The sequence below is a fragment of the Rutidosis leptorrhynchoides genome, chromosome 5 (assembly GCF_046630445.1).
Source record: "Rutidosis leptorrhynchoides isolate AG116_Rl617_1_P2 chromosome 5, CSIRO_AGI_Rlap_v1, whole genome shotgun sequence".
NCBI classification, from domain to species: domain Eukaryota; kingdom Viridiplantae; phylum Streptophyta; class Magnoliopsida; order Asterales; family Asteraceae; genus Rutidosis; species Rutidosis leptorrhynchoides.
This window is the reverse complement of record NC_092337.1, coordinates 331902461-331929097: the sequence shown is the minus strand read 5'-3', so window position 1 is coordinate 331929097 and position 26637 is coordinate 331902461. Positions and strand designations below refer to the sequence as shown.

The following is a 26637-nucleotide window of genomic DNA, read 5'->3' as shown; positions in this document are numbered from 1 at the left end:
AATGTTAATGGGGATCACAAAGGTTATTTCAAAAGGAAGAGAGGTCTAAGGCAGGGAGATCCTATATCTCCTTATCTATTTACAATGATGATGGAGGTTTTGACTTTGATGATTAAAAGGAAAGTGGCTAATGATGAGGATTTTAGGTATCACTGGAGGTGTGAGGAAACTGAGCTCACTCACTTATGCTTTGCAGATGATCTTTTGTTATTTTGCCATGGTGATGTGCATTCTACTTCTGTGCTAAAAGATGCTATAAGTAAATTTAGTGGTGTTTCTGGTTTGATTCCCAGTGTTGCTAAGAGTACAATTTATTTTAGCAATGTCAGGAATAATATGAAAAATGCCATCACTGATATTATGCCTTTTCAAATTGGTGAATTACCTGTTAGATACCTTGGAGTTCCCTTGTTATCATCTTGTTTACTTAGAAAAGATTGTATGGCTCTTATAGATAAAGTAAAAAAAGAGGCTTTTTGATTGGAAAAACAAGTCTTTATCATTTGCAGGCAGGCTACAACTGATTAATTCTGTGTTGTGTTCTCTTCAAGTTAACTGGTCTTCCATGTTTATCCTGCCTGTAAATGTTACTGCTGATATTGAAAGGTTAATGAGGGATTTTCTGTGGAGTAATGGAGAATTCAAAAGAGGGAAAGCTAAAGTGAACTGGGCTGATGTGTGTAGACCTAAAGGTAAGGGTGGTTTAGGTATAAAATCTTTGAGAATAAGGAACCAAGCCCTTATGGTCAAGCATATCTGGAATATAGTTAATGACAAGGATTCTATTTGGGTTAAGTAAATCAAAGCTGTTAAATTGAAATATAGAAATTTTTGGGATTACAAAGCACCTTTAGATGCTTGTTGGAGCTTGAGGAAGATTTTACATATTAGAAGTAGTGTTGCTGGATTTATTGTGAAACAATTGGGAAATGGTACTTCAACATCTGCCTGGTATGATAACTGGCTACCTTGTGGGCCTATTGGCAACATAATTAGTTACAGAGACCTATATGAAGCTAATTTTTCCAAGAAAGAGGTTGTATCTGACATTGTGGGAAATGATGTGTGGAATGTCCCCAATGAATGGTTAGATAAGTATAGGATTATTTTTGATAATGATCCTCCTATTCTTGTTAATAATAAAGATGATGTGTGTAAATGGAGGACTATGTATGCAAAGCTTACTTCTTTTTCAGTTAAAGTTGCCTGGCAAGATTTATGTGATGAATGGGTTGATGTAAAATGGGCTAAGCTTGTTTGGTTTAGCCAATGTGTGCCTAGACATTCTTTCATTACTTGGGTTGCATTGCATTCAAAATTAAAAACTCCGGACAAGTATATAGTGGTGAATCACCAGTTTGCTCAAGGGTGCCCTTTTTGTTTGACTCAAAAGGCTAGTCATAATCATTTATTTTTCAAATGTGATTATCCTAAGGGTGTATGGAATTATTTTAAAATGTTGGGGAATTTGGACTTTGCTCCTGATGAATGGTATGGGATCATTGAATTTTTGGAAAAAAGACCTATAAATAAGTCCATTTGGAGCATTATTCAAAGACTGATCTTAGGTGCTTGTGTTTATTATGTTTGGCAAGAAATAAACTTGAGGCTATTTCAGAATAAATCTAGACCAATGAATGATTTGGTTAAGATTATCAAAAAGACTATAATGTTAAAACTGGCAGGGTTGACTATTAAAAAGTCAAGGCAAACAAAACCGACCTTTGAACTTTGGAATTTGAAGGAGAATGGGGATTTTGGGCTGAATCTTAATGATGATTGATGTGGGTACAAAGATATGGCCAAAACGGACGATTTTATTTCTGTGGTGTCGTTAGGTCGCAGGACGTCTGAATCAGTCGATCAAGGTAGCACTCAGTCGTTTTATATTTTGCGGGGCCTAAATTTACTTTACTTTCTAAGGTGTAGAAGGTGTAAGTTAACCTAGTGTCGAATTTTATGCTGATTAACGAATTGAAGATCAAGTGGATAATTATCTTTTAGTTAAATTACCTGGATAAAAGATAGTAGTTGATTTTAGCTAAAGGTCCTAAATGCAGAAAGAAAAAAGTAAATAAAGTGGGAGGATATCTGGAGTATGCAGATCAACAAAATGTTGACCAAGATATCAATATTGGGTTAGGTAAAGGTAATTATGCTTATGTTAAGACTATGCTTGGATTGATGTTGATCTGGTTGGATGAGTCAATTACACAGACCTACTTATCTCTGAACTCTCGGAGTTCTCTTTGAGCAGTGAGAAGTATGTCACTTGGTCGTATAACTGAAGTGTAACAATACCTCGGAGGTTATCCTCAGTAAAGTACTAGGTTATTAGTGAGTTAAGTTCTAATCCTAACCCTCGTTATCAGTTTAGATAACTGAATAACAATGTGCCGTGTTGATTGAACACTGATCACAAACGGGAGGAGTCCGTCGGTTTAAGTTGGCAAAACCTTAAATGAAGACTAACAACCATTTCATCATACTAGTGAGATCACAACAAATCAAACATTATACAACATTTCAGTTAATATACTGATAGTAAAGCAGATAGAAACCTAATAAGTACCTAAACAGTTGATATGACTAAGACCTAGGGCAACAATCAAACAAGAACATGCAATAGGCTTGGGTCATACAGTAGAGGTACTAACTAGATCTTAACAGCTCCTAAGAGGTCTCTTCGGAATAGTCAATAGGCATACTAGGTCATTCATGTCTCAATTCCTAGGTTCCGTGTCCTAAAAGTGCATTAGATGCCTCTCGGGAACTCCGGCCATACCGAGTTCATAGAATCTTCAGATACAGTATAACCAGGGGTCTTAATCCTATAAAGTAGCTAATTTCATATAGGTGGACAAGTCCTGATCACAACCTAAGTTGGTCAATCCTTAAGATGCTAGCATACAAATCTATCAGACTTCCTAGTTCAGTATTATAACAGTAATCGTACTATATTAACATAATTACGCTAACTCAAACTTCTATCATGGCAACATACAGATAAATTAAGCTATCATGGAAATATTGGAACGCATTATTAAACATAAAGAGTAAGAATACATGTTTAATACAAAAGACAAGCGTTTCGAATAAAACCTGAAAAAGCCGAACTAATCTGCCCGGGATCGCAGGGACTCGCCGGGATATCCTCTGGAAAATAAAAGCTAAGCTAACTACTACTAAAAACTACCTAAAATATTGAAAATATAAATTGTATTTCAAGTTGAGTGTGTGTTGGAATGGATGGAGAAAGTCCCTTTAAATAGACTTGGAATTTGCCTGCATACGCCTGGCAGAGCGTATGGCAGGGCGTATGGCAGCACGTTTTTGGCAGGCCGTATGCTTGGCAGGCCGCATGGTGGCTCGTGTGGTGGCACGTATTTGGCATACTGTTTCCATAGTGGCAGGCCGTATGGCAGGCTGTATGACAGGCCGTATGGCAGGCCGTATGGCTTGCTTGGTCAGGCTTGATTCACTGGATCGTAACTTGATTTCTTGTCTTTCACCGTTTTCGCTCTAGAATCTTCGTTTTAGCTCCGTTTTACTTGATTCTTTTTGCATCGCCTTTATAATTACTTAATCTACAAAATCAACCGAAAAAAATGATAATTTTGCAGACAAGGTTTTAATCTTTATTGTTTTAGGGCCTGATTTAGGGGGTAAAAACGTGACTTTTTGCCCGATATCAAATACCCCACACTTAGCTTTGCTTGTCCTCAAGCAAGAAAGCGGGAATATCGGGATCTTTCTAATAGATTCTTACTTGCCCCACCCGTAGATCTTTTTATTATGCCTTCATCAGAAGTCGGTTCATCTTTCGAAAGTATTAGAAAAAGTTTCGAACTTTGATGATTTGGTCGCTAGATTTCAATTGCGTCCATAGTGGAAAAAGGCGTACTTTCCAACTCTCAGATGTAGAGTATACATGATCAGGCTCCTCACTGATGGATCACTCATATCACTCAAGTGTTTAGGGTGTCCTATTCTAATTGTATTGTCGCTCAGAAGCCAGTCGTGTAACAGTTCTCATCATAGGCTTGGTAAAGCATCGATATCTTCACCGGTTAAGTAAGGACGACACTAATCTTCTTCCTAATCATTCTTTCAAGAGGAAGACGGGTTATAGGGTTTGGTTGGAAATTTATGAGTTTTGGTGAAAGGTATCCAGATCTTTTGATTTTGAGAGAATTGATAGACTTTAATTCTTCAGAGTATCCATTTTGGATAGATAATGGCTGAGAATTCCGTAAAGGTTTTCTTCGGAAGAGGCGGATTATGCTAAGACTTTGTCTAGAATTTTCTTTTGCTCTTCCTTCATTCTTCTTCAGGGCATCTCCTTGGGTTTCTTTTTGCCTTATTAGAGACTTTGCTCTTAGAGACTTTGCTCTTTCATCATTCTTTTTTTTTATGGCATACCCTTTCTTCATAACTTTTGTCTTTCGTTCCTGGTGCCCAGAGAGGAAGTGATAATCTACTGAAAATAGGTCTTTGACCTATCAAAAACAATCAGGGGTTCGAAATCTTTCGACTAGTGCTTTTAAAGTGAATCTGATCGATCTATCTCTTCATTGATCTCTGGATCTTTGGTGAATGGAAAGGGGAATGAAATGTGAATGGTGTATTTTGGGAGTAAATTTGGGCTGAATATTTCTGATTCATCAACTCTTTATGTGAGTTGGTCGGGTTGAAATACGTGGAGTGGAAAAGGAAACGGATGGCTTTTTGTCTTCTCTATTCAGAATGATTTCGAAAGGAGTATCGCACCAGCACCACGTATGGCGCTCATTAACCATTGGCCTTGAAACGTATGACTGAACCAAGTTCTAACTTGAACCGTACACCGGCACGCTCATCAATTGAAATAACAAAGTACTGTAGATTTGATGGGTCATACAGATACTTTGGGTCCAATATTCCTCACTTTTTAGAGTAGGGGTCGTGCTTGATCATGCGTAGCCTTTAACATATTTTCTTAAAAGAAATCTTTTGACACAAAACATTAGTTTTTAGCTTAATCGTTCCGTTCTAATAAATGTTTCGAAAACCGATTTCTAGCAATTTTATTAGATCTTTTGGGCAAAAACAAAGTAAAAATTTTTCAAAATTACCCAATATCCACTGCTTAATTACTTTTGGACAAAAGAATTTTTCAAAACTTGGCGTTTTGTGGTTACTTGACTTAAAACTTTCGACCTTAAAAACCTTACCCATTACCCCACACTTAGAAGAACATTGTCCCTAATGTTCTCTAGAAAGAATATTTATGCTATATAAATTAAGGACATGACTTCTAAAATTCTAAGTTGGTTGCGGGGGTTACCCCACACTTAGAGATTTTAGTACGTTATAATTGAAATAGGTTTGAGGAAGGATTACTTCCCTATGATCGTGTTACTTTCCTAGTGCTGGGCCTTCCTATGGTCCATCTCCTACATACCAGTCTCTTTTAATAATATTTCTGCATGAAGAACAAAAAGAGAAAGGCAGCATTTCCACTATATATAACTTTTTATACAATGCTTCAAAAAGATAAAAACTAAAACATAAAATAAAAATAAAGTAGTCTATGGGATACTATCCTGGTCAATATGTGTCGGCTCTGCAAAGTATCTGAAAATGTCATCCTCCAGGTTCGGCATGTGCTCGAAAGGCTGCCCTATATCCATCTCAGGGCCTAGTAAAGACTATAGACATAAGTCTGTCGGCATCTCCAGGTGGGATAAGTCTGGGAAAAGCTCCTCGTCAGGCATGCTCCCAGTGATCTCAAATACCTGGGCCGTTGGCGGCTCCACTGAAATAGGAATAGTGACTAAATGACAACCCTCTGGCAACTCAGCAACTGGAACTGGCTCTGTAACTGGGGCAGGCGGCACGATGGGAGTAGGAGTAGCGTGTGCAGGCATGGCAACAGAGTGAACTAAAGCTGGTGTGGAATGCCCGGGCGTAGACTGTCGTGTCGGCTGAACACGGCGTGCTAGCCTAAATGAAGATGGGCCCAGAGTGCGTGACATCCCCTCACGCCGGAGGTATGCTCTTAGAGCTTTGTAAAGGCTCTGCTGATCTCTGAGTAGTGCCCATGCAACATCAGGGTCACTCAAAGTAGCTCCATAATGAATCACCATCTGAGGCTCATCCGCATCTGGAAACTGTATATGCTCGACCGGTCTCCTGGCTAGACGTCTAGATCGTTGGACTGGGGGAGATGGCGGTGTTGTGCGGATGTCTTCCTCAACGCTCTCTAATACTAATCTCCTTGGGCCTAATTGCCCTGTTGATGGCCTTTTCTTATCAGCACTGCTTCCGGATGAGTAAACTACAGGAGTCCTCCTCCTGCGAACGGGAATGTAAGCTGATGCTCCTAAACTTGGCATTGCGCCTAAACACATTCAACAAACTTGTAAGCACTAAGCGCAAGTATGGCGCTTAGTTTGTTAGTACAGAAATAATATCTTAAGATTGAAAATAATTAAAATGAAAATAAATAATAAAAAGGATAAGCAAGGGGTGCCTCCTAAGAGCGCTTTGTTTATCAAGTCGTTACAGCTCGACTTTTCCTTTTCAGATCTTTAGAATGGATCAAAGGAGAAGAGGTGCTCCTCCTTATCGTGGTCTTCTAAATAGGCTTTCAACCGGTGACCATTGACTTTGAAATTACCAGTAGGTTCTTCCAATTCCACGGCTCCGTGTGGAAAAGCGTGTACAACTTTGTATGGGCCACTCCATCTTGATCTAAATTTTCCCGCGAACTTCTTGAACCGAGAATTGAGAAGAACTTTATCTCCAGGGGCAAACTTTGTAGGGATTAATTTGGCATCATGCGTAAGTTTCGTTCATTCCTTGTAGATGTATGACGTTTCATATGCCTGGTCTCTCAATTCGGTGAGTTCGTTCAATTGCATTTTTCTATGTCTTCCGGTAACTGAGGGGTCGAGGTTGCAGGTCTTCAGCGCCCAGAGAGCTTTGTATTCGAGTTTTAATGGAAGGTGACAACCTTTTCCATAGATCATTCGGTAGGGTGTAGTTCCTAGAGGATTCTTGTAAGCAGTCCGGAATGCATACAGAGCATCATCTAGCTTCTCGGCCCATTTATTTCCATGATGGCCGACAGTGTGTTCTAAGATTCTTTTGAGTGCTCTGTTCGTGACCTCTGCTTGTCCGTTGGTCTGCGGATGATAGGCAGTGGACATCTTGTGGGTAACTCCGTATTGTTGCATCACGTTCATAAACTGAGTGTTACAGAAGTGTGTGCCTCTATCACTTATTATTGCACGGGGAGCTCCAAATCTGCAGAATAGTCTCTTCAGGAAATTTGTGACGACTTTGGCATCATTAGTCGGAAATACTTGAGCTTTGATCCATCTGGAGACGTAATCTACTGCTACGAGGACGTATTATTTCCCGTTAGACTTTGAAAATGGGCCCATGAAGTCTAATCCCCATATATCGAAGATCTAGCAAGCTTGGATATTAGTCCGAGGCATCTCGTTCTTCATAGAGATATTGCCTTGCCTTTGGCATGCGTCGCAACGCTTTACAAGCTCTTACGCATCTCGAAATATAGATGGCCAGTAGAATCCTAATTCGTAGACTTTCCTAGCGGTTAAATTTGCTCCATGATAACCTCCAGTTGGTCCATGGTGACATTGGTGGAGAATCCCTGCTGTTTGCTTCTCATCTACGCACCTCCTGATTATCTGATCAGGGCAAATTCTAAATAGGTAAGGATCTTCCCAGTAGTAGTAATTGGCATCCCTGAAGAACTTCCTTCTTCGGGAGGTACTCATGCCCTTTTGTACTACTCCGGCAACTAGGTAGTTGGCCATGTCAGGATACCAAGGAGTGTCATTAAACTGTGATCCTATGTGAGTTTGTCCTAAACTCATAAGCTATTCTTCCGGAAATTTATCTCTGATATCTTGTTCTGCAAGTTTTTCCATCGTTGGGTTTTCCAAACGACTAGGATGATCTGCTGCGATGTTCTCTGCTCCTTTCTTGTCTTTAATCTCGATGTCGAATTCTTGAAGGAGTAAGATCCATCGTAGGAGTCTCGGTTTCGCATCTTGCTTAGTGAATAGATATTTGAGGGCTGAATGATCTGTATAGACCGTAGTCTTGGACAAGAAAAGATAGGAACGAAATTTGTCGAAGGCGAATACTACGGCTAGCAGCTCCTTCTCCGTGATAGTGTAATTCTCTTGAGCTCCGGTTAAGGTTTTGCTGGCGTAATAGATTGGATGAAAGTGTTTATCTACCCGTTGTCCAAGCACTGATCCAACTGCGAAATCTCTCGCATCACACATGATCTCAAATGGTAGACTCCAATCAAGAGCTATCATGATCGGTGCATGTGTTAGCTGTTCTTTCAGATAGTGGAATGCTTTTCGACATTCTTCATCGAAGACAAACGGGACTTCCTTTCCTAAGAGGTGAGTGAGAGGTCGTGTGACCTTTGAAAAATCCTTAATGAAACGTCGGTATAAACTGGCGTGTCCTAGGAAACTCCTTATTGCTCTTATCGTGGTAGGTTCTGGAAGTTTAGTGATGGTCACAATCTTAGCCTTATCAACTTCTATTCCTGCTTTAGAGATCTTATGTCCTAAAACTATCCATTCTTTTACCATGAAGTGACATTTTTCCCAATTAAGAACTAAATTTGACTCTTCACACTGAGTGAGCATCTTGTCAAGGTTTGATAGGCACGAATCAAAGGTACTGCCAAAGACTGAGAAGTCGTCCATGAAGACTTCCATACAATGTTCAATCATGTCGTGGAATATTGCTACCATGCATCGCTGAAATGTAGCTGGTGCATTGCATAACCCAAAGGGCATACGTCGATAGGAAAATGTTCCATGAGGACAGGTGAAGGTCGTTTTCTCTTGGTCCTTTGGATCGAGGGGAATTTGAAAGTAGCCGGAAAAACCGTCTAGGAAACAGTAGTATTCATTTCCTGATAGACGTTCCAACATTTGATCAATGAAAGGTAATGGAAAATGATCCTTCCGGGTTGCATTGTTTAATTTACGATAATCTATGCAAACCCTCTAACCGGTAACTTCCCGAGTTGGAATAAGTTCATTATTCTCATTTTGAATTACGGTCGTCCCTCCCTTTTTGGGTACCACTTGAACAGGACTGACCCATGGTGAATCAGAGATTGGATAGATCAGACCGGCGTCCAGAAGTTTGATTAGTTCTTTCTTGACGACTTCTTGAATCATAGGGTTGACCCTTCTTTGCCTCTGAACTGATGGCTTGAAATCATCTTCCATGAAGATCTTATGGGTGCAATAGTTGGGGCTGATCCCTTTGATGTCGGAGATCTTCCAAGCAATTGCCTTCTTATATGATTTTAGCACTTGAATCAATTTCGCCTTCTCTTGTGGCGTGAGGTCTTTTGATATAACCACAGGGAGTTGCGATTCTCCTTCTAAGAACGCATACTCCAGATTGTCGGGTAACTTCTTCAATTCCAATTCCGGAGGATCCTCGATAGATGGCTTCATTCTAGCTATCTCCTTACGGTCTAACGAGTCGTACCTCTCCTGGAATTCTGATTCTTCAGTAGCGGTCACTGATGCTATCTGTTCTTCATTTCTGGAAATTTTCCTCCTTAATGCTTCCTCTTCAGAAACGGCTTCTTTAGTTTCGAAGGTAGGTTCTGAAAATTCCCCACAGTCTTCCCTTGACTGGAGTTCCTGATGTACCGGAATGAAATCTGTTTCTTTATTCGGTCTTCTCCTTAGTAGAGGTAAAGGAATGCCTTGTCCTAGCGGTGCTATTTGAATAGTATGGCCAATAAGGATACTTTCAGAGAGGGGAGATATGGGATGACTAAGGTCTATGGCTGAATGGTTGTCGAGATTTCCTTCAGGAGGTGTAAAGAACATATCCTTAGAAATTTGATCTTGACTGCAAATAGCCATAGTCTCTTCCAGGTATTCGTTGACGAGTTCTTGAAAAGAATCAGAGAGATTCACATCCTCTTCCGCAGGATGGTTCATGAGGCGATCAACATTGAATGTGATTTCTTCTCCTCCAACCCTTAACTTCAATGATTTCTCGTGAACGTCAATTACGGCCTTGGCAGTATTTAGGAATGGTCTGCCAAGAATGAGTGGGACCTTCGTGTCTTCCTCAATATCCATAATGACAAAATCAACGGATAATGAGAACTTATCCACTCTGACTAGGACATCTTCATCTATTCCCCGAGGAATCTTAATTGATCTGTCCGGGAGTTGGATAGTCATTCTGCTTGGCCTTAAGTCATTTAATCCTAGCTTCTTGAATAATGAATAGGGCATTAGGTTTACACTGGCTCCTAAGTCTGCTAACGCATTGCTAATTTGGACATCTTGCAGGTAGCAAGGTACCGTAAATCTTCCTTTATCTCCTAACTTAGGGGGAATTCCATGCTATAACACTAACGAGCATTCTTCACTTAAGGGCAAGCTAACTATCTCTCTTTATTTAAAAGTAGTTCTTTGAAAAATTTAGCGCAGTTTGGCATTTCTACTAAAGCATCTACTAGACGTACATTCAAATGCAAATTCTTAATAATATCCCAATACTTAGCAAATTGTGCTTCTTGTTTTTCCTTCCTAAGCCTACCTGGGAAAGGTATGCGGGCACGCGGAATAATTTTCGGGGCCTTAGGAGAGATAGGTTCCGGTGGATTGACGACTGGGTTAATTTTCACAGGTTCCTTATCGGAAAAATCTTGTATGGGTATATTGACAGTTGTTTCTTTTCCTCCTTTAGTAATTACTAGGGCATCAAACTCACTACACTCTATATCAATTTTAGTGGTTAAACATTTAAGCGTAAGCTGAAAATTAGTGATTAATTCTTCAAAAGTCTTTATCAACGTGTCGAACTTATTCTGGCATTCTATGACTTGAAGGTTTATCATGTATTGCTTTTTCATAAATTCAGCTAAAATTTCCTTAGAGTGGAGAGTAGGTTTGTGCAATGGAAAAATTATATTATGATCCGAGCTATTTTGCTGTTTGTGTGCCCATCTAGGGTAAGGATACCTTAGATTGGTTCTAGTAGCATCGGAGTTCTTAGGAATTTGTAAACTTTGAAGAGTGAGGGTGAGATCTTGTAACCTGGTTTCCAGCATTTTTACCGTATGAGCGAAGACATCATCCTTCTCAGCAGCTTCATTGTTCCAGTCTTCCTGTTGTGCAGCTATCGTGTCCAAGAGATCTCATGCTTCATCTGTTGTTCGAGACATGAAATTTCCTTGCGAGGCCATGTCTAGGAGAGACTTATCATCCTTGGTCAAACCATTGTAAAGCGTACAGACTATGTTTGCCCGACTTAACAAATGATTCAGACATCTTTTAAGCATCATCTTTACTCTATTCCATGCTAGACACAATGACTCATTTTCTTTTTGGGAAAAGTTAGTGATGTCATTTCTTAAACAGGTTTGCAGGGAGGGTGGATAATATTTATTTAGAAATTTAGTGGCTAATTCCTCCCACGTATGGATTGAATTCGGGTTAAGTGCGTCAAACCATACTGAAGCGTGTTTAGAAAGTGAATATTGAAAAAGATGAAGTTTTAAAATGTTTTTCTCGTTTGATTCCTTCTTAAAAGAGTCAACCAGACTGATAAATTTGTTTATATGAAAATTAGGATCGTCAGTCGGTAATCCTTGAAATTTACAGATCATACTGACTAGTTTAATCATGTGTGAACTGATTTCAGGAATTCCTTCGGTTCCTAAGGTGATTGGTCCTCCTCTTTCCTCTAAGCATGACTTATGCATAGAAGCAAGGGTGTCTTGTTGTTCTATTTTTTTTTTTGTTAATAAAAAGACTTAAAAGTAACTTTTAGAAAATATTAATTTACTAAAAGGATCGATAATTTAATAAAAACAATTAGTCTTAAAATTCGGTCGCTAACCAGATCGGATATCTTAACTGATAGGACTTCTCACAGATTACTTGTATCGAGGTGGCCAGGCCGACTACGGAGAGGCAGGATCCTTTTAGTTCCAATATAATTGGAAACTGTTCGGAAAATCCAATAACCAAGTCCGTGTATGATTGTCTTTCTTAGACACCACTAAACAACACTTTGTCTGTTTAAAATCTTTCTCGATCAAAATATTCGATTCCCCGGCAGCGGTGCCAGAAAAAACTTGATGTGGGTACAAAGATATGGCCGAAACGGATGATTTTATTTCTGCGGTGTCGTTAGGTCGCAGGACGTCTGAATCAGTCGATCAAGGTAGCACTCAGTCGTTTTATATTTTGCGGGGCCTAAATTTACTTTACTTTCTAAGGTGTAGAAGGTGTAAGTTAACCTAGTGTCGAATTTTATGCTGATTAACGAATTGAAGATCAAGTGGATAATTGTCTTTTAGTTAAATTACCTGGATAAAAGATAGTAGTTGATTTTAGCTAAAGGTCCTAAATGCAGAAAGAAAAAAGTAAATAAAGTGGGAGGATATCTGGAGTATGCAGATCAACAAAATGTTGACCAAGATATCAGTATTGGGTTAGGGAAAGGTAATTATGCTTATGTTAAGACTATGCTTGGATTGATGTTGATCTGGTTGGATGAGCCAATTACACAGACCTACTTATCTCTGAACTCTCGGAGTTCTCTTTGAGCAGTGAGAAGTATGTCACTTGGTCGTATAACTGAAGTGTAACAATACCTCGGAAGTTATCCTCAGTAGAGTACTAGGTTATTAGTGAGTTAAGCTCTAATCCTAACCCTCGTTATCAGTTTAGATAACTGAATAACAACGTGTCGTGTTGATTGAACACTGATCACAAACGGGAGGAGTCCGTCGGTTTAAGTTGGAAAAACCTTAAATGAAGACTAAAAACCATTTCATCATACTAGTGAGATCACAACAAATCAAACATTATACAGCATTTCAGTTAATATACTGATAGTAAAGCAGATAGAAACCTAATAAGTACCTAAACAGTTGATATGACTAAGACCTAGGGCAACAATCAAACAAGAACATGCAATAGGCTTGGGTCATACAGTAGAGGTACTAACTAGATCTTAACAGCTCCTAAGAGGTCTCTTCGGAACAGTCAATAGGCATACTATGTCATTCATGTCTCAATTCCTAGGTTCCGTGTCCTAAAAGTGCATTAGATGCCTCTCGGGAACTCCGGCCATATCGAGTTCATAGAATCTTTAGATACAGTATAACCAGGGGTCTTAATCCTATGAAGTAGCTAATTTCATATAGGTGGACAAGTCCTGATCACAACCTAAGTTGGTCAATCCTTAAGATGATAGCATACAAATCTATCAGACTTCCTAGTTCAGTATTATAACAGTAATCGTACTATATTAACATAATTACGCTAACCCAAACTTCCATCATGGCAACATACAGATAAATTAAGCTATCATGGCAATATCGGAACGCATTATTAAACATAAAGAGTAAGAATACATGTTTAATACAAAAGACAAGCGTTTCGAATAAAACCTGAAAAAGCCGAACTAATCTGCCCGGGATCGCAGGGACTCGCCGGGATATCCTCCGGAAAATAAAAGCTAAGCTAACTACTACTAAAAACTACCTAAAATATTGAAAATATAAATTGTATTTCAAGTTGAGTGTGTGTTGGAATGGATGGAGAAAGGCCCTTTAAATAGACTTGATGGCAAGGCGTATGGCAGGGCGTATGGCAGCACGTTTTTGGCAGGCCGCATGGTGGCTCGTGTGGTGGCACGTATTTGGCAGGCCGTTTCCATAGTGGCAGGCCGTATGGCTTGCTTGGTCAGGCTTGATTCACTGGATCGTAACTTGATTTCTTGTCTTTCACCGTTTTCGCTCTAGAATCTTCGTTTTAGCTCCGTTTTGCTTGATTCTTTTTGCATCGCCTTTGTAATTACTTAATCTACAAAATCAACCGAAAAAAACGATAATTTTGCAGACAAAATTTTAATCTTTATTGTTTTAAGGCCTAATTTAGGGGGTAAAAACGTGACTTTTTGCCCGATATCAATGATTAATATTGTGTTCATGATTTATTGCAAAGAAAATTGGTATGGAGATGGTTTGAGGAAGTTGACTTATGTTGGTCAAAATGGGAATGGATTGAGCTGCTGCAATGCTAAGGGTTTCAAATGTTTATGGGATGGCTGTAGTCTTGGTTACTTCATTCTGTTTTGGCAATGGTGGATCCTTAGTGATCTGTTTATTTGGTTATTTTTGATTTTTAGATTAAATGTCATGAATTCTAGAAGGGAAAAAGGAAAATTATTTGTAAAGTGTCACGTTTGTTGTTTTAGTGGTGTGGTTATTTACAGGATGGCGATTTCAAGTGAAGTTTTGATGATCTTTCAAGGCAATGAAGTTAATGTTGCTGTGAATTTCTGGATGGTCAAAGTCAATGCTGGTCAACGTTCTTTATTGAAGATTCCAAAGATCAGATTTGAAATATTGCAGTTGGATCCTAGTGAAAGAATTATGGAAATGGTTTTTATGAGCAATTTTTTTATCCCTGATATTGAAGACATAAAGTCAAGAAGTCAAAGAAAGTCGAAGTGGAAGAATGTTTTAAAGAATATGGCATGCTGGACTTGTTTGCTGAATTCAGGTAAGTGCTAGTGAAATGATCCGTGGAGTCACGGGTACCCGTGGAATCACAGGTTTATTTAAACGAAATAATTTAATTACATGTGTTAGGTATTAACTAAATCTAAATGCTAAAGTCATTTATTTTAATGACCTGTTCGACTAAGAAACTTGTTGTTTTTATAAATATATAGAGACATGTACTTTCGCATACATATATAACGTAATTAATCTCGTAAAGAGAATCCATATTTGAATATTAATAATATGATAATTATAATTATAATTATAATTACTATAATAAAAATAAATAATAATAATAAAGTTTGCTATTTATATTTTTAATAATAATTATTAGTAATTAGTAATAATAACTGCCTTTTGAAATTTAAAAAAAAAATTAAAATACTATTATTATATAAAAGTTGTACAATATGCTTTAAAATTTGTAAATATGTTGGTATTTTGTTGAAGATTAGTATTTCCTTTTATAAAAGATTTCGTATTATTTTTTAATTAAATTTAATATAAAATAATGACATCATCAAATATGTTTTAAAATTTTTCTTTTTTATTTTGAATTATTTTTATGCTTAGAAAATGTTTATTTATTACATCATCATTTTAGAGATTTAATATTAACTATAGATTTCATTTATATTATTGAATGTGCGTTTTGTGCATGTGATCACTTTTTTGTTTGGGATCCTTTTTAGAGTAGTTTTGTTGGATGGTTAAATTATGTATAGTATTAGGTTTTGGTTTGTTTTTTTGGAAGTGTATAGTTTTGGTTTCTTTTCTAGTTTAGGGTATTTTGTTAGGGTGCTGATTCGTACACCACTAAAATTATCCATACACCACTAAATATGCAACACAGTGCTGTACTGTACAACTCTCTAAAGCATATTTAGTGGTGTATGGATAATTTCAAGTGGTGTACGAATCAGTCCCCATTTTGTTAAAGTGTTTCGGGTGGTCACTTCAAAACACCCGCCCCTTTTGTACCTTTTTAATTATTAATAAAATTTGCCGGGTACCCCTTTTCGGAAAAGTCCCACTTAACACAATCAAATGCTTTTTCGAAATCGACTTTGAAGATAAAATCTTTTTTCATTGTCCTTTTCAAATCATCAACATTCAACAACCTCATTTGCGATAAGAAGACTATCGAACAATATATCTTTCTTTTTAAAAATCCACTTGGTTCAATTCATGCATTAACTTTTTGCACTATACAGTTACTTATATGTAATTATGATTAACAAATATCACCATCTTTTTTAATTACCTGACCTACGTTTACATCTTTGTATGATGTTCGTTTTTGGTTGTTAATAGCAAGCATTTACTATAAACCCCAGTTTTAATACACACACACATATATATAGGGTAGGATCAAGAGAGAAGTAACCAATCGGGGGGAAGCGGGGGAAGCAAAAACTTTTTTTTTTTTCGTTTTTTGAAAAAACTTTGTTCACGAACATTATAGATGGGATGAAAATATGAACATTTAGTAGAGACACTTTGTGATAAATGTTTTTATTTTGGCGGGAAAACGCTCGAAGAAGCAATATATAACAATTATCGTGTTTTTCGAGCGTATGTTGAGGTTTTAGCTATTGAGGTTTAGATATTAGGGTTTAGATATTAGGGTTTATAGGGTTTAGATATTAGGGTTTAGAAATTTAGGGTTTAGGGTTTAGATTTAGGGTTTAGATTTAGGATTTAGATTGAGTTTTTAACACAAACGGTTTAGAGTTTAGGGTTTAGGGTTTAGGGTTTATGGAATAAACCCAAAACACCAAACCCTAAACCCTAAACCCTAAACTCTAAATCGGGCTAAATTTTACTTCACAAAACATGAAAGAAAAAAAACGTTCATATTCTTCACGAACAATATTATCTTGAATGTTATTTTTGTCGATCGTTTTCCCGCCTAAATAATAACATTCATCACGAAGTGTCTCTTCTAAATGTTCATATTTTCGTGTGATCTTGATGCCGGGAAAAAAAATTCAAAAAAAACGAAGAAAAAAAAAATTTGCTTCCCCCCGATTGGTTACTTCCCCATTGATCCTGCCCATATATATATATATATATATATATATATATATATATATATATATATATATATATATATATATATATGTTGCTCTCGAGCATTCCAATATGATTTGATTTAGCTAGACGTTAAACTGTGCAAAGTCTTTCTGTATTTGTAATCAAACAATCAAAAAAGCTTGCAATTATCTGTTCATTTTATTGTATTTATTTTTATTTATTAGGTGTTCTATGTTCACTCTCTAATATACGCGGCATATCCAGAACAGTCCGTAACCATTTCCAAAACCTAAACCTTTTATGGTCACTCCAAGAACCTAAAGGAGTTGTGTGCCCCAAACAGTGAACTATCGAGTAGATGTTGTAGTCTCAGTGTCTTTTATGCCTTTTAAAGACCCGTTAGAACGACTTCCATACATTATTAGCTTAGCACAACTCAGTAAGCATATATGCTGGAATTAAATGTCAAAAGTAAAACCACTTAATTCATGAATATTCATTCGAATCTGATTTAACAAGGCAAATCAACTTGGAGTGTTTCACTAGTGCCATTATGCCCACTTAACTTCATGGTTTGTAGACAAAGTAATATCAAGATCTTCTTTCTCATCTTCATCCAAAGGGTTTTTGTTTCATAATGGTGAGAAAAATGACCCCTTCATAATATCATCATTAACATACAAAGTTTTCCTAATGTCTTGGCTCATAACATTTATTACCTATTGCTTAGAATAAAAAATAGGATGCTTAAAGTTGAATTAAATTTTCAAATGTAAAGCTGGTCTGAAACATATCAAACATTTCCGAAATTCACATGTTGTGATAACGAGTCTACAAGACAAAACATAACATGAAAAAGCATAGTCTCAAATCAAATTCACTAGACCAGTCTTACTTTCCTGATAAAATCAGGTGATATCCCCGAATTTGACTTGAACGTTTTAAACATCGATAAGAACACAAATCAAAAGCTTAAGCTTACCTTCATGAGTGGTAGAACACCACCACCAATTAAAAATCGTCATCATCTTCTTCAGCAATATGCTTTGCAAGTTCTTGCTCCTGTTGTTGTCTCTCTCTCCTTTTTTCAGCGCTTTCTTTTTCCTTATGAGAATTAGGAGGGAACCTAAGTGCCCGAACAGCCTCATTATGCATATTCAAACAAAAAGCAATCCTAGAATTAAAGGCCTGCTGAGGCTCGTTTGTGGAATAAATATCACCCGTTTCCTTAGACACCATCCATCCATTTGCATGATCTAGTGTTGCATCAATCGCACCATCACGGGTTGCTTTTGACACGATACTTTCGGCATCGGCAACCGGGTTTGGGGAGTCGAGTCTTAGCTTCGTTGCCACGTCAGCAAGGGAGATACGAGAGTAGGAGATGCTGATGTTGCGGAGCCCGGTTCGAATCACGTTGTGGCGTAGCCTCACGATCAGATTGTTAGTTCGGTCTGAGGTGAAGGTTGTTGAGAATTTCTCAGCGACACTTTTGAATAGCTCGAGATCTCCAATTCTGACAGCCTGAACAAGATGAATTATGCTTGATTAAGACCAGATCAAGGTTTGATAAAACATCATGATTAAGCACTGAATGACAATAACATGTTTGATAATTATTGTAAATGTACAATATGAATGAGGTAAAGTTACGTTATTAACTTTTTAGATGAATAAAAAATTAAATATAGTTGTTTGATAAGTGTTCTTTATATAAATTAAGGAGGATACAACAGAAAATTTTAGATGTTTAATGGTTAAGAGTGTTTCAACAGTGAATGGTTCAGCACTGAATGTTGAACCATTCAGCATCATATGAATGACAGTCATTCAGAAACAAAGAAATAAATGCGCTGAATGCTGAATGATTCAGCATTCAGTGTTGAATAATTCAACATCGTAAGCAAAATTGAACCCCATAATTGGAAGAGAGAAACCGAACTCACATTTGTCAGCTCAAAGTATGGTCTCAAGGCTTTTTCCATTCCTTTCTGCATAAAGACGGTACGCTCAGGGATCTCGCCCAATAGTAAGCGGACAATCACGGCCCACTTATTGCATTGGACTCGAAAACCGAGAGCAGCAACAGGGGCTTTGCGTGCAGCTTGAAGAAGGGATTCTTTTGCATCGGTGTACTCTAGCTGAATCGTCCTAATCTTTCCAAGGTAAAATAGGTAGCGACAAAACTGAAACAAAAACGGGAACAAATGCAAGTTAACTAAACATTTACCAGAGTCAATTTCACATAATTCAATTGAAATCAGTGAAATAAGTGGAAGAAATTTAAATGATGATCATAAAGAGTACCTGCTGATTTGAATGAGCTTCGAAACGTGGTGCCTTTGACCTTAGCTTTTCGGCTTGATCATACAAATTGTAATGAAGGTAATTGCGAAGTAACAAGTTGAGGAGTGTTTCCTGTTAATTAGAATCCCAAATTGATGATCATAAGTAATTTTAATAATTACCAGCAATTATAAGAGAAACAAACCTGGCCCAATTCATCATGGCGCAATGTAGCAACCCGGTGCAAAGCAAGAAGATTACTGCACATTAATGTCACAATTTTTATTAGACCAAATTGAACAATAATATCAATATCCCCAGTCGGAACATATCAAGTTAGGCCCTCTATACTTTTGAATTTTATAATTAATGAGTAAAATTAATTACAAAAGTATATCACATTAATACCATAAAAAATCATGATCATAAAGTGAACTAAGAGGTTTTACGCATTTGAGTACGACACTTGGGATGACTTTCGATGCATTTTGTTTTTTGTTCAACTCACCATTTGACCCATTAAAGATGAAACATAACCTATATGACAATATCTACCCGTTTATAGATAAATGGGTTGACATTGACACCTGGTGCTACACTTAGGATCCCAATTTCACTGAGATGTTTAAAAAAATAAAAAAAATAAAAAAAATAGTACGCACCCCCTGATTTCAGAGAGATCACCAGTAAGTTCATAGCTGAGAGAGTAATAAAAGTAGAGCCTGGAAGCAAGAACATCAACTGTTCTCCTGTTCATGTTCTTCAAACGGGTAATGCTTGCAGAGGAACAAGCCTTAGCCTGCTTGATAATTGATGAGTTAGTAAAAAGATAATAATTAACCAACAATCAAATTTAACATAATAGGGCATATAAAGTCATAAACAAGCTGACCTCAGCATATTTTTTCTGATCAATAAGGAATATGAGAACGAGCAAGTAGCAGTATATTTCGAGCTCAGGGGAATGCTTGACAGTAACTTGAGTAGCAGATGATGCTGTATCAACTTCCATATCATGTTGGTCATCCTTCACATAACATAAAAGAATTTTAATACAAATCTAACATTTTTTTGTCATATCGAATTAAAAAATCAATAGAAAAGCCAACACACTGATCATAACAGGTGTTTGAAATTTTATTTAGGTAAAGTATACGCAATTATGCATATTACAAAAAATTCAAATTAAGATTATAAATGAAATGAAATATAAAGTAATTTATATTTTTCTTTAATGATAGAGTGAAACACCCAAAATAAACTAAATTCAGTAGAATGATTATTACAGTTACTTATGAAACTTTGTCAAAATATCAGTGTTTATTCGATTGTAACTCCTCAGATACCATACCAATCCTCGTAGATGTAGAATTTTCTAATTTCATAAGTTATCCTAATTTTTTATCCTCTTGAAGAAAGTAAATAATATCACATATTCATCCAAGCAATAATTTTTAGCTGACTATTAAATAATAAGTAATATTGTATATCCAATGCAACAGAGGAAAAAGTGTGCCTAGTCTTCATTATTTAGTACTCAGCCCATTTTTGAATAAGTCCATGTATACTAACCCTATTCTAAGTGAAAGTTCCTAACACAACTAAACAGCTCTAACACAACTAATGGGTCAAGTCTCCGAAGTCAAAAACACCAAATTGAAGTGAAAAACAATAAAATGATGATGCTCAAACATGTAACATCACATAAAAAGATGTTTTTTTAACTATGCTCACCCTTAAATCCGTTGGGTCCAATTTCAATCTACTACTGCTGACATATTTCATCATGGACATTTAATCAAATTCTTACACATTAAACTACTATCGAAGAACCATTATTTTATACATTATGTAACATATTTGGTATATACAATATCATTACATTTTGCAAGCAAGTGCAATATGTTGTTAAGCACTGTTGCATAAATGCCTATTAATCCCCTTTTAGAGGTAGGCAGACTAGATCTTCCAAATTCCCTCCAATTAAACGGTCAGACCCGGTCAATGGGTCAAAATCAACTTTATTTGGTCAAAGTAATATTTAGTCAATCAAAGTAGATCAAAGTCAAGCTTGTCAACATTTTTATATGAACTTATATTAGAATTTTGAAGTATTTGAACAATTGAACGATTATGTATATGTTTCTACTAGATAAAAATGTTAAAGTTTATGTTTATGGTTTCTTCTACATTTACAAATATATAATTATAAATTTCGTAATAGAAATGTATTAAAGTCCAATCCAATTGATCCATAGAAGGTTCTAGCAAATTAATTTCTGATTAGTGATGTTACAACCTTGTTGTCAAGTACACATTAACATCACAATATTGTAATAGCTATCGACTTGCAATACTATTAACAAAATTTGTACCTAGCATGAATGGGCTAAAAACTGCAATCCCTTCCTACTTCCAATATTATAACTCAAGTTTCAACCTCCATTCAAATAGATAAAAGTAAATACACAATGACGATATCTAACCAAGTAAGTATTTACCTACAACAAAATTCCTCTTTCTACATTTACAGCCTTAAGCTAGTGATCACTCTAATGGACGCCAAACGTGTAAACCAACATTTCCTACATATACCAACGAGCCAGTGGCTCAATGGTACAGTAATGTATGGGGTATTATTCCCGTCATATATTGGGTATCAGTGGGGGTATTCTACAGACATCAAACCCTTAGTAGGTAAGATTGGTGGGTTTCGATATGAAACACATGGTTAAGGTGTCCCTGCCAATCTACACTTTATTTGCCAAACATTTACTACAAAATTCATATAACATAGATGCTAACCTTTGGAAGATACGCAGATAACCGAGTATGTGCTTCAGATCCAGGAGCAAGACTAATATTCAGGAAAGATGAAACTACAGAAGCCTCTAACTTCTTCCTCAGAGCAATTGTTAACCTAACAGCCCTCAATATCCTCCGAACTTCACGAGCATAAGCTCCAGTCTCGATCAATGCCGCAATTTCCTTCAAATCTAAACATCAATTTCACATAATTGAAATTAAGTTATACTCGAATTTCATAATCATCCAAAAAAAAAAAGGTACTTGACCTGATTCATACAGTTTTAACTCGAAAGTAATTACATCCGAACAGTATTACATAAAAATATAAGTTATATAACTGAGGCAAGATCTGATCGATACTTACGCTGTAAAACAGGAGTAGGTAATGAAATCGAATTCGAAGGAGCTGCTTGAACCTGTTGCTCTTTCATTTCAACATCTTGAGTCATTTTTTCCTGTAAAATTGAAATTAAGTTTTACGAATCGAAACGAGCGATTGATATTAACGACAACAGCTCGATGTAAACCCTAATATTACCTGCAAAAGGTGTATTGCAATCTATTGATATTATTGATGATACTATAGCCTATAGGTTTAAGCAATCGGTAGGGGAATTAGGGCTGCTTTTGCCCCAAGTCAAGTCTGCCGGTCTCGCTTTACATGTATCGATATTTCCATTTTAACCCCTGGAGTATATGGAAGATATAAATTATTACACTAGTTATAAAAATTTGTTATATACAAACACCCAACTAACAATTCAGTTTATTTTTATTTTAATTTAATGAAAAACAAATAACTAATAATGATATTATATTAACCCCCTTATATACTATTAGCCTCACCTATTTATGTCGTTTGAAGTACTATTAGCCTCACCTATTTATGTCGTTTGAATCATCAAATGACATTCCCCCTAATCTTTATTATTTGATTGGTTTCTATCCACTAACCTATTCTATCTACTCCAGTTATATCCGCTAATCTATTTCTATCTCGACATTCTTCTACGACTTTCTTCAAACAAAAACTCATTAACAAACCCTAAAGCACCATCTTTTGCGAATTTCTTCAAACAAAAACACATTAAGAAAACCCTAAAGCACCATGCCATGTTCAAGGCTTCATCCTAAGTTTATCGGGCCGATTATGCGATTGTTGACGATAAAACAAAACCTTAAATCGCCACCGCCATCATCGGTTAGTCTTAATGTTAATGAGCATCGGTTGAATGGTTTTTTGTTGATAATTTGATCCTTTACAATGACCAAAAGTACTATTAAGGTTTATATTCGTTTGTGTTAACCCTTTTCTACTTCTAAAGTTTGGGTTTATTCGATTTAAATATTGGTTTCAGGGTGTTCGTACCTCTTTGTCTCGATGATTTTATGGGTCAACGATATATTGCTTTTTGAAGCAATCGATAAGAGTGTTCGACCTATGTTGTGTTTGCCTAGAAATTGAAAGTATTGATTTCTAGATAAGCTAATTTAATGGATTAACAAGTGTTGGTTTAGTATGTTTTATATTTGTTATTTCTGATTTATGTGCAACATGTCCCTCCTTTTAGTTCCTTTGTTTGTTACTTTGTTTTTGTGTATGCTTGATTGCAAAGCCCAAAAGCTTGAGAATGTGTTTGTATGTAGAGTTATTTTGTAAGGGTAAAATAACATTTGGGCTACGGAAGGGTACACTGTGTTATATGATAAAGGATATATTTGGTAGTGTAGTTAAGTATAGGCCAAATAATAAATATGCATTGATTGCTTTCGATTATTTTGTTTTGTATGAATGTTTCTTACCATCGCGATTGTAGTTTGTTTTGTGAGTCTCCTACCAGTTTGAACTTGGGAGGTATACATTTACTATTGTAGTTGTCCATTTTATATAACTGCCAATATTATAAGTGCTCATAAACTTACTCTTTGTTCAATTGCTATTGCAAGTATGAGCTATTTATCTATTTTGCTATCATTGATATGATATTTTTGGGTTTGATTACTTTTCTTTCGATTTTGTTGTTTAATCAATCTTATTGATTACTTCGTGTTGTTAAATTCATGTGTGTTGATCAACATAAAGATGTTATATTCATTCTTATCTGGGGGAAAATATTTTGACGGTGCATATAATGGTTGTTATTGTATCAATGGTAATAAGATGTGCTAAACAAAGACTGTGATGATCGTCGTTATTATAAGACTAGCTGACTAGATGTCTAAGGAATATTGGATATTCAATCCTTATCTTGGCGGGCCAACACCTAAAAGGCATATAATTGATGCAATTGTGTGTGTTTGCAGCTAAAGCGGATTTCGAACCCTTTTTTTGTCCCGAACCTCCAATATTAAATCTGAGCTTACCTAATTTATAGTCAATATTTGCTTCTTTATTGATTGCTTGAAATTTTTTGCTTGAAGTTCAAGTACGCAGTTTGCTTATGATGTTTGTTGCAATTGTAGTTTTATTCTAAGGTCAATTTCATCCTTGATTGACAACAATTGGTGAGACAAATAGTTTATAAGGGTTAATATATGTATCTTGGTGGGGCAACACCCGCTTTCTCACGTAAAAGCGATCAGAATTCGAACACAACTGGGAAGGATTGAACGGAAGGCATATAATTGGCGGATTTCGAATATTCTTTTGTCCAGAACCCCCAATTTTAGATATTAGCCTACCTAATTGATGACGGTATTAATAATAAGAGGGGTCTTTATGTAGTTAATACTATAAAAAAACATAGTCTAGAAAACTTATTACAAAATATAGGTTATAGTCTTTTTGTAAGACCCAAATATTTATTGTACATAAGAGTAAATATGATGTACATTAAGTGTGTGGAGTGTAGTGTAATTAAAAAGCTAAAGAAAACTGATCTGGCATGTGGCGCGCCGCGCAGGGTTGAGGGCGCACGTCGCGCACCCTTCCTGTGACAGATTCCTACTTTTAATTAGATTTAAATGAAGGGCAATTGAGTCTTTTTGCTTGGAGCCGGGTTTAAGTCATTTATGGCCAGATTTTTAGTGGTTGAAACTCATTCAACACAACCGCCAACATCATCTCCTACTCCACTTCAATTTTAGAGTGAGAAACACTTTGAGAGAGAGAAAGCTCAAATCAAGGAGGAAGAAGCTTGATTCGGGTTAAAGCTCGTGTATTAAAGTTGTTCATCTAGTCACTAGCTACGTTTTGATAGTGGTGGTATGTCCTAACCTTGATTTTCCTTACTTTGATTTATTTAAGGGTTATGTTTTGGGTAAATGATGAACATGAAACCCATTGTTGGTGATTTGGGGGGGGGGGGGGGTTGGGTAAGATTGAGTCATGGGGACACAAGAAGAACTAACCTAGGGTTTTAAAGTAATAATTGGTGTTTATGAGTCTTAAATGGTTAGTTAATCACTAGCACACATGGTTGTTAAGTGAATGGGTGTTATTTGGGTTAGTGGATGACCCAAAATGGGTATGTTAACCTTGAAATGGGTCAAATGAGTTGGGTGACCTAAGTTGTCTAATGAGTGTGAAAGTGAGATGACCTTGTGTTAATAAGCTTATTAAGACCAAAATTGACCTAATATTAGGGTTAAGGGTGCAATTGGGTCGAAATTGCACCATGGGTCAAAATGACACTAGGATGGTGAGTGAGTTGGTTGACCAACTTGATTGTGTGATTGATTATATGAATAATGTAATAGGTACGTTACATTGAAGGTTGCAAGCTTGATTTCTAATTCACCAAAGGTGTTAAGGTGTGTGGAATAATTATACATGTGTGTATGTAATGTATTTACTTGTGCGAAATGCGATGGGGTTTTAAGTTCGGGTATGCGATACCACATCGTGTTGGCATGGGATGAGGGTTTAAAGTTCGGGCATTCGATACCTCATCTTCATGCGTGACATGTGATATGAGTTTAAAGTTCGGGCGTTCGATACCATATCATATGTATGTGTGCGGGCGTGAAGTGTGGGTTTAAAGTTCGGGCGTTCGATACCACATTTCAAGTGACGGGTGGGTTTAAAGTTTGGGTGTTCGATACCACCCACGGGACTAGTGATGCATACTAGTGGCGTCTGCGTGGCTAACGGTTCATTCGCGAGAATCGTTCCCTTTTGTACTTTGGTTAACCATGGTTATGTGTTGTAGTGTAGCATATTATATTTCGTGTCATATGCTATTGTTGTGCTAGCTCGTGTTGTCGGAGATTTTAGTGTATTACTTTGCAAAGGTATGCTATTTAACATGCTAGCGTGTATGCGATAATTGTGTAAGTGACTGCATGCAAGTAGATTATATATGTATGTGTATAATTATTGCATTCACTAATCGTTATGCTTACCCTCTCGTTGTTTACCTTTTTAGGCTCCGACGTGGATAAGGGCAAAGGTATTTGTTTGGATTAGTGGCTCTCGGGGGATTAGCTTTTGGAAGTTCGACCAAGATACGGGTAGTTTAAACCCCAAACACCATGCTCTAAGTGCCGTTTGGAAATTAAACTTTTGTGGTCGAAACTTGTATTTTGTACGAAATTCGTAATACGGGATGATGTGGGCCCGGTGTTGTAAAACTCATTTTTATTTTGGAAATCTCTTAGTTTTACTTATTGTAATGTATTGTGAAAACCGTTTCGTCTAAAAGTGTCGGGAAGTGGGAGATCTTTTTGCCCAAGTTAGAAAATCCGGACAGACAGTTTTTGAGCGCCGCGCAACATGGGGCCGCGCGCCGCGCACCCTCCCTGTAAATTTTTTTTTCCCAAGTGTTTTCGGTTGGATAACGAGTTGGGTCGTTACACTTTTATATCCATGTCAAAAACAACCTACGTAGACTATATCCTCAGTAACCTTAATTTCGTATTAGGTATTATTATAGTTGGTAATATATATTATACTGGCATCA

The 26637-nt window shown here is 36.8% G+C and overlaps 2 protein-coding genes across 2 annotated transcripts; one reads left to right on the top strand and one right to left on the bottom strand.

Moving 5' to 3' along the window:
- The first annotated feature begins 565 nt into the window (after nt 1-565).
- On the top strand, nt 566-1783 carry LOC139849552 (uncharacterized). Its single transcript, XM_071839194.1, has 2 exons — nt 566-692; nt 846-1783. Exons 1-2 carry the CDS (start codon nt 566-568, stop codon nt 1781-1783), a joined length of 1065 nt encoding a protein of 354 aa, XP_071695295.1.
- A 15608-nt stretch (nt 1784-17391) lies between these two features.
- Nucleotides 17392-22378, bottom strand: LOC139847080 (probable 26S proteasome non-ATPase regulatory subunit 3). Its single transcript, XM_071836684.1, has 9 exons — nt 22275-22378; nt 22101-22191; nt 21734-21924; nt 19821-19955; nt 19591-19727; nt 19134-19188; nt 18950-19060; nt 18589-18828; nt 17392-18166 (listed from the first exon to the last, which is right to left on the bottom strand). Exons 2-9 carry the CDS (start codon nt 22183-22185, stop codon nt 17654-17656), a joined length of 1467 nt encoding a protein of 488 aa, XP_071692785.1. The 5' UTR covers nt 22186-22191; nt 22275-22378; the 3' UTR covers nt 17392-17653.
- Between the last annotated feature and the right edge of the window lie 4259 nt (nt 22379-26637).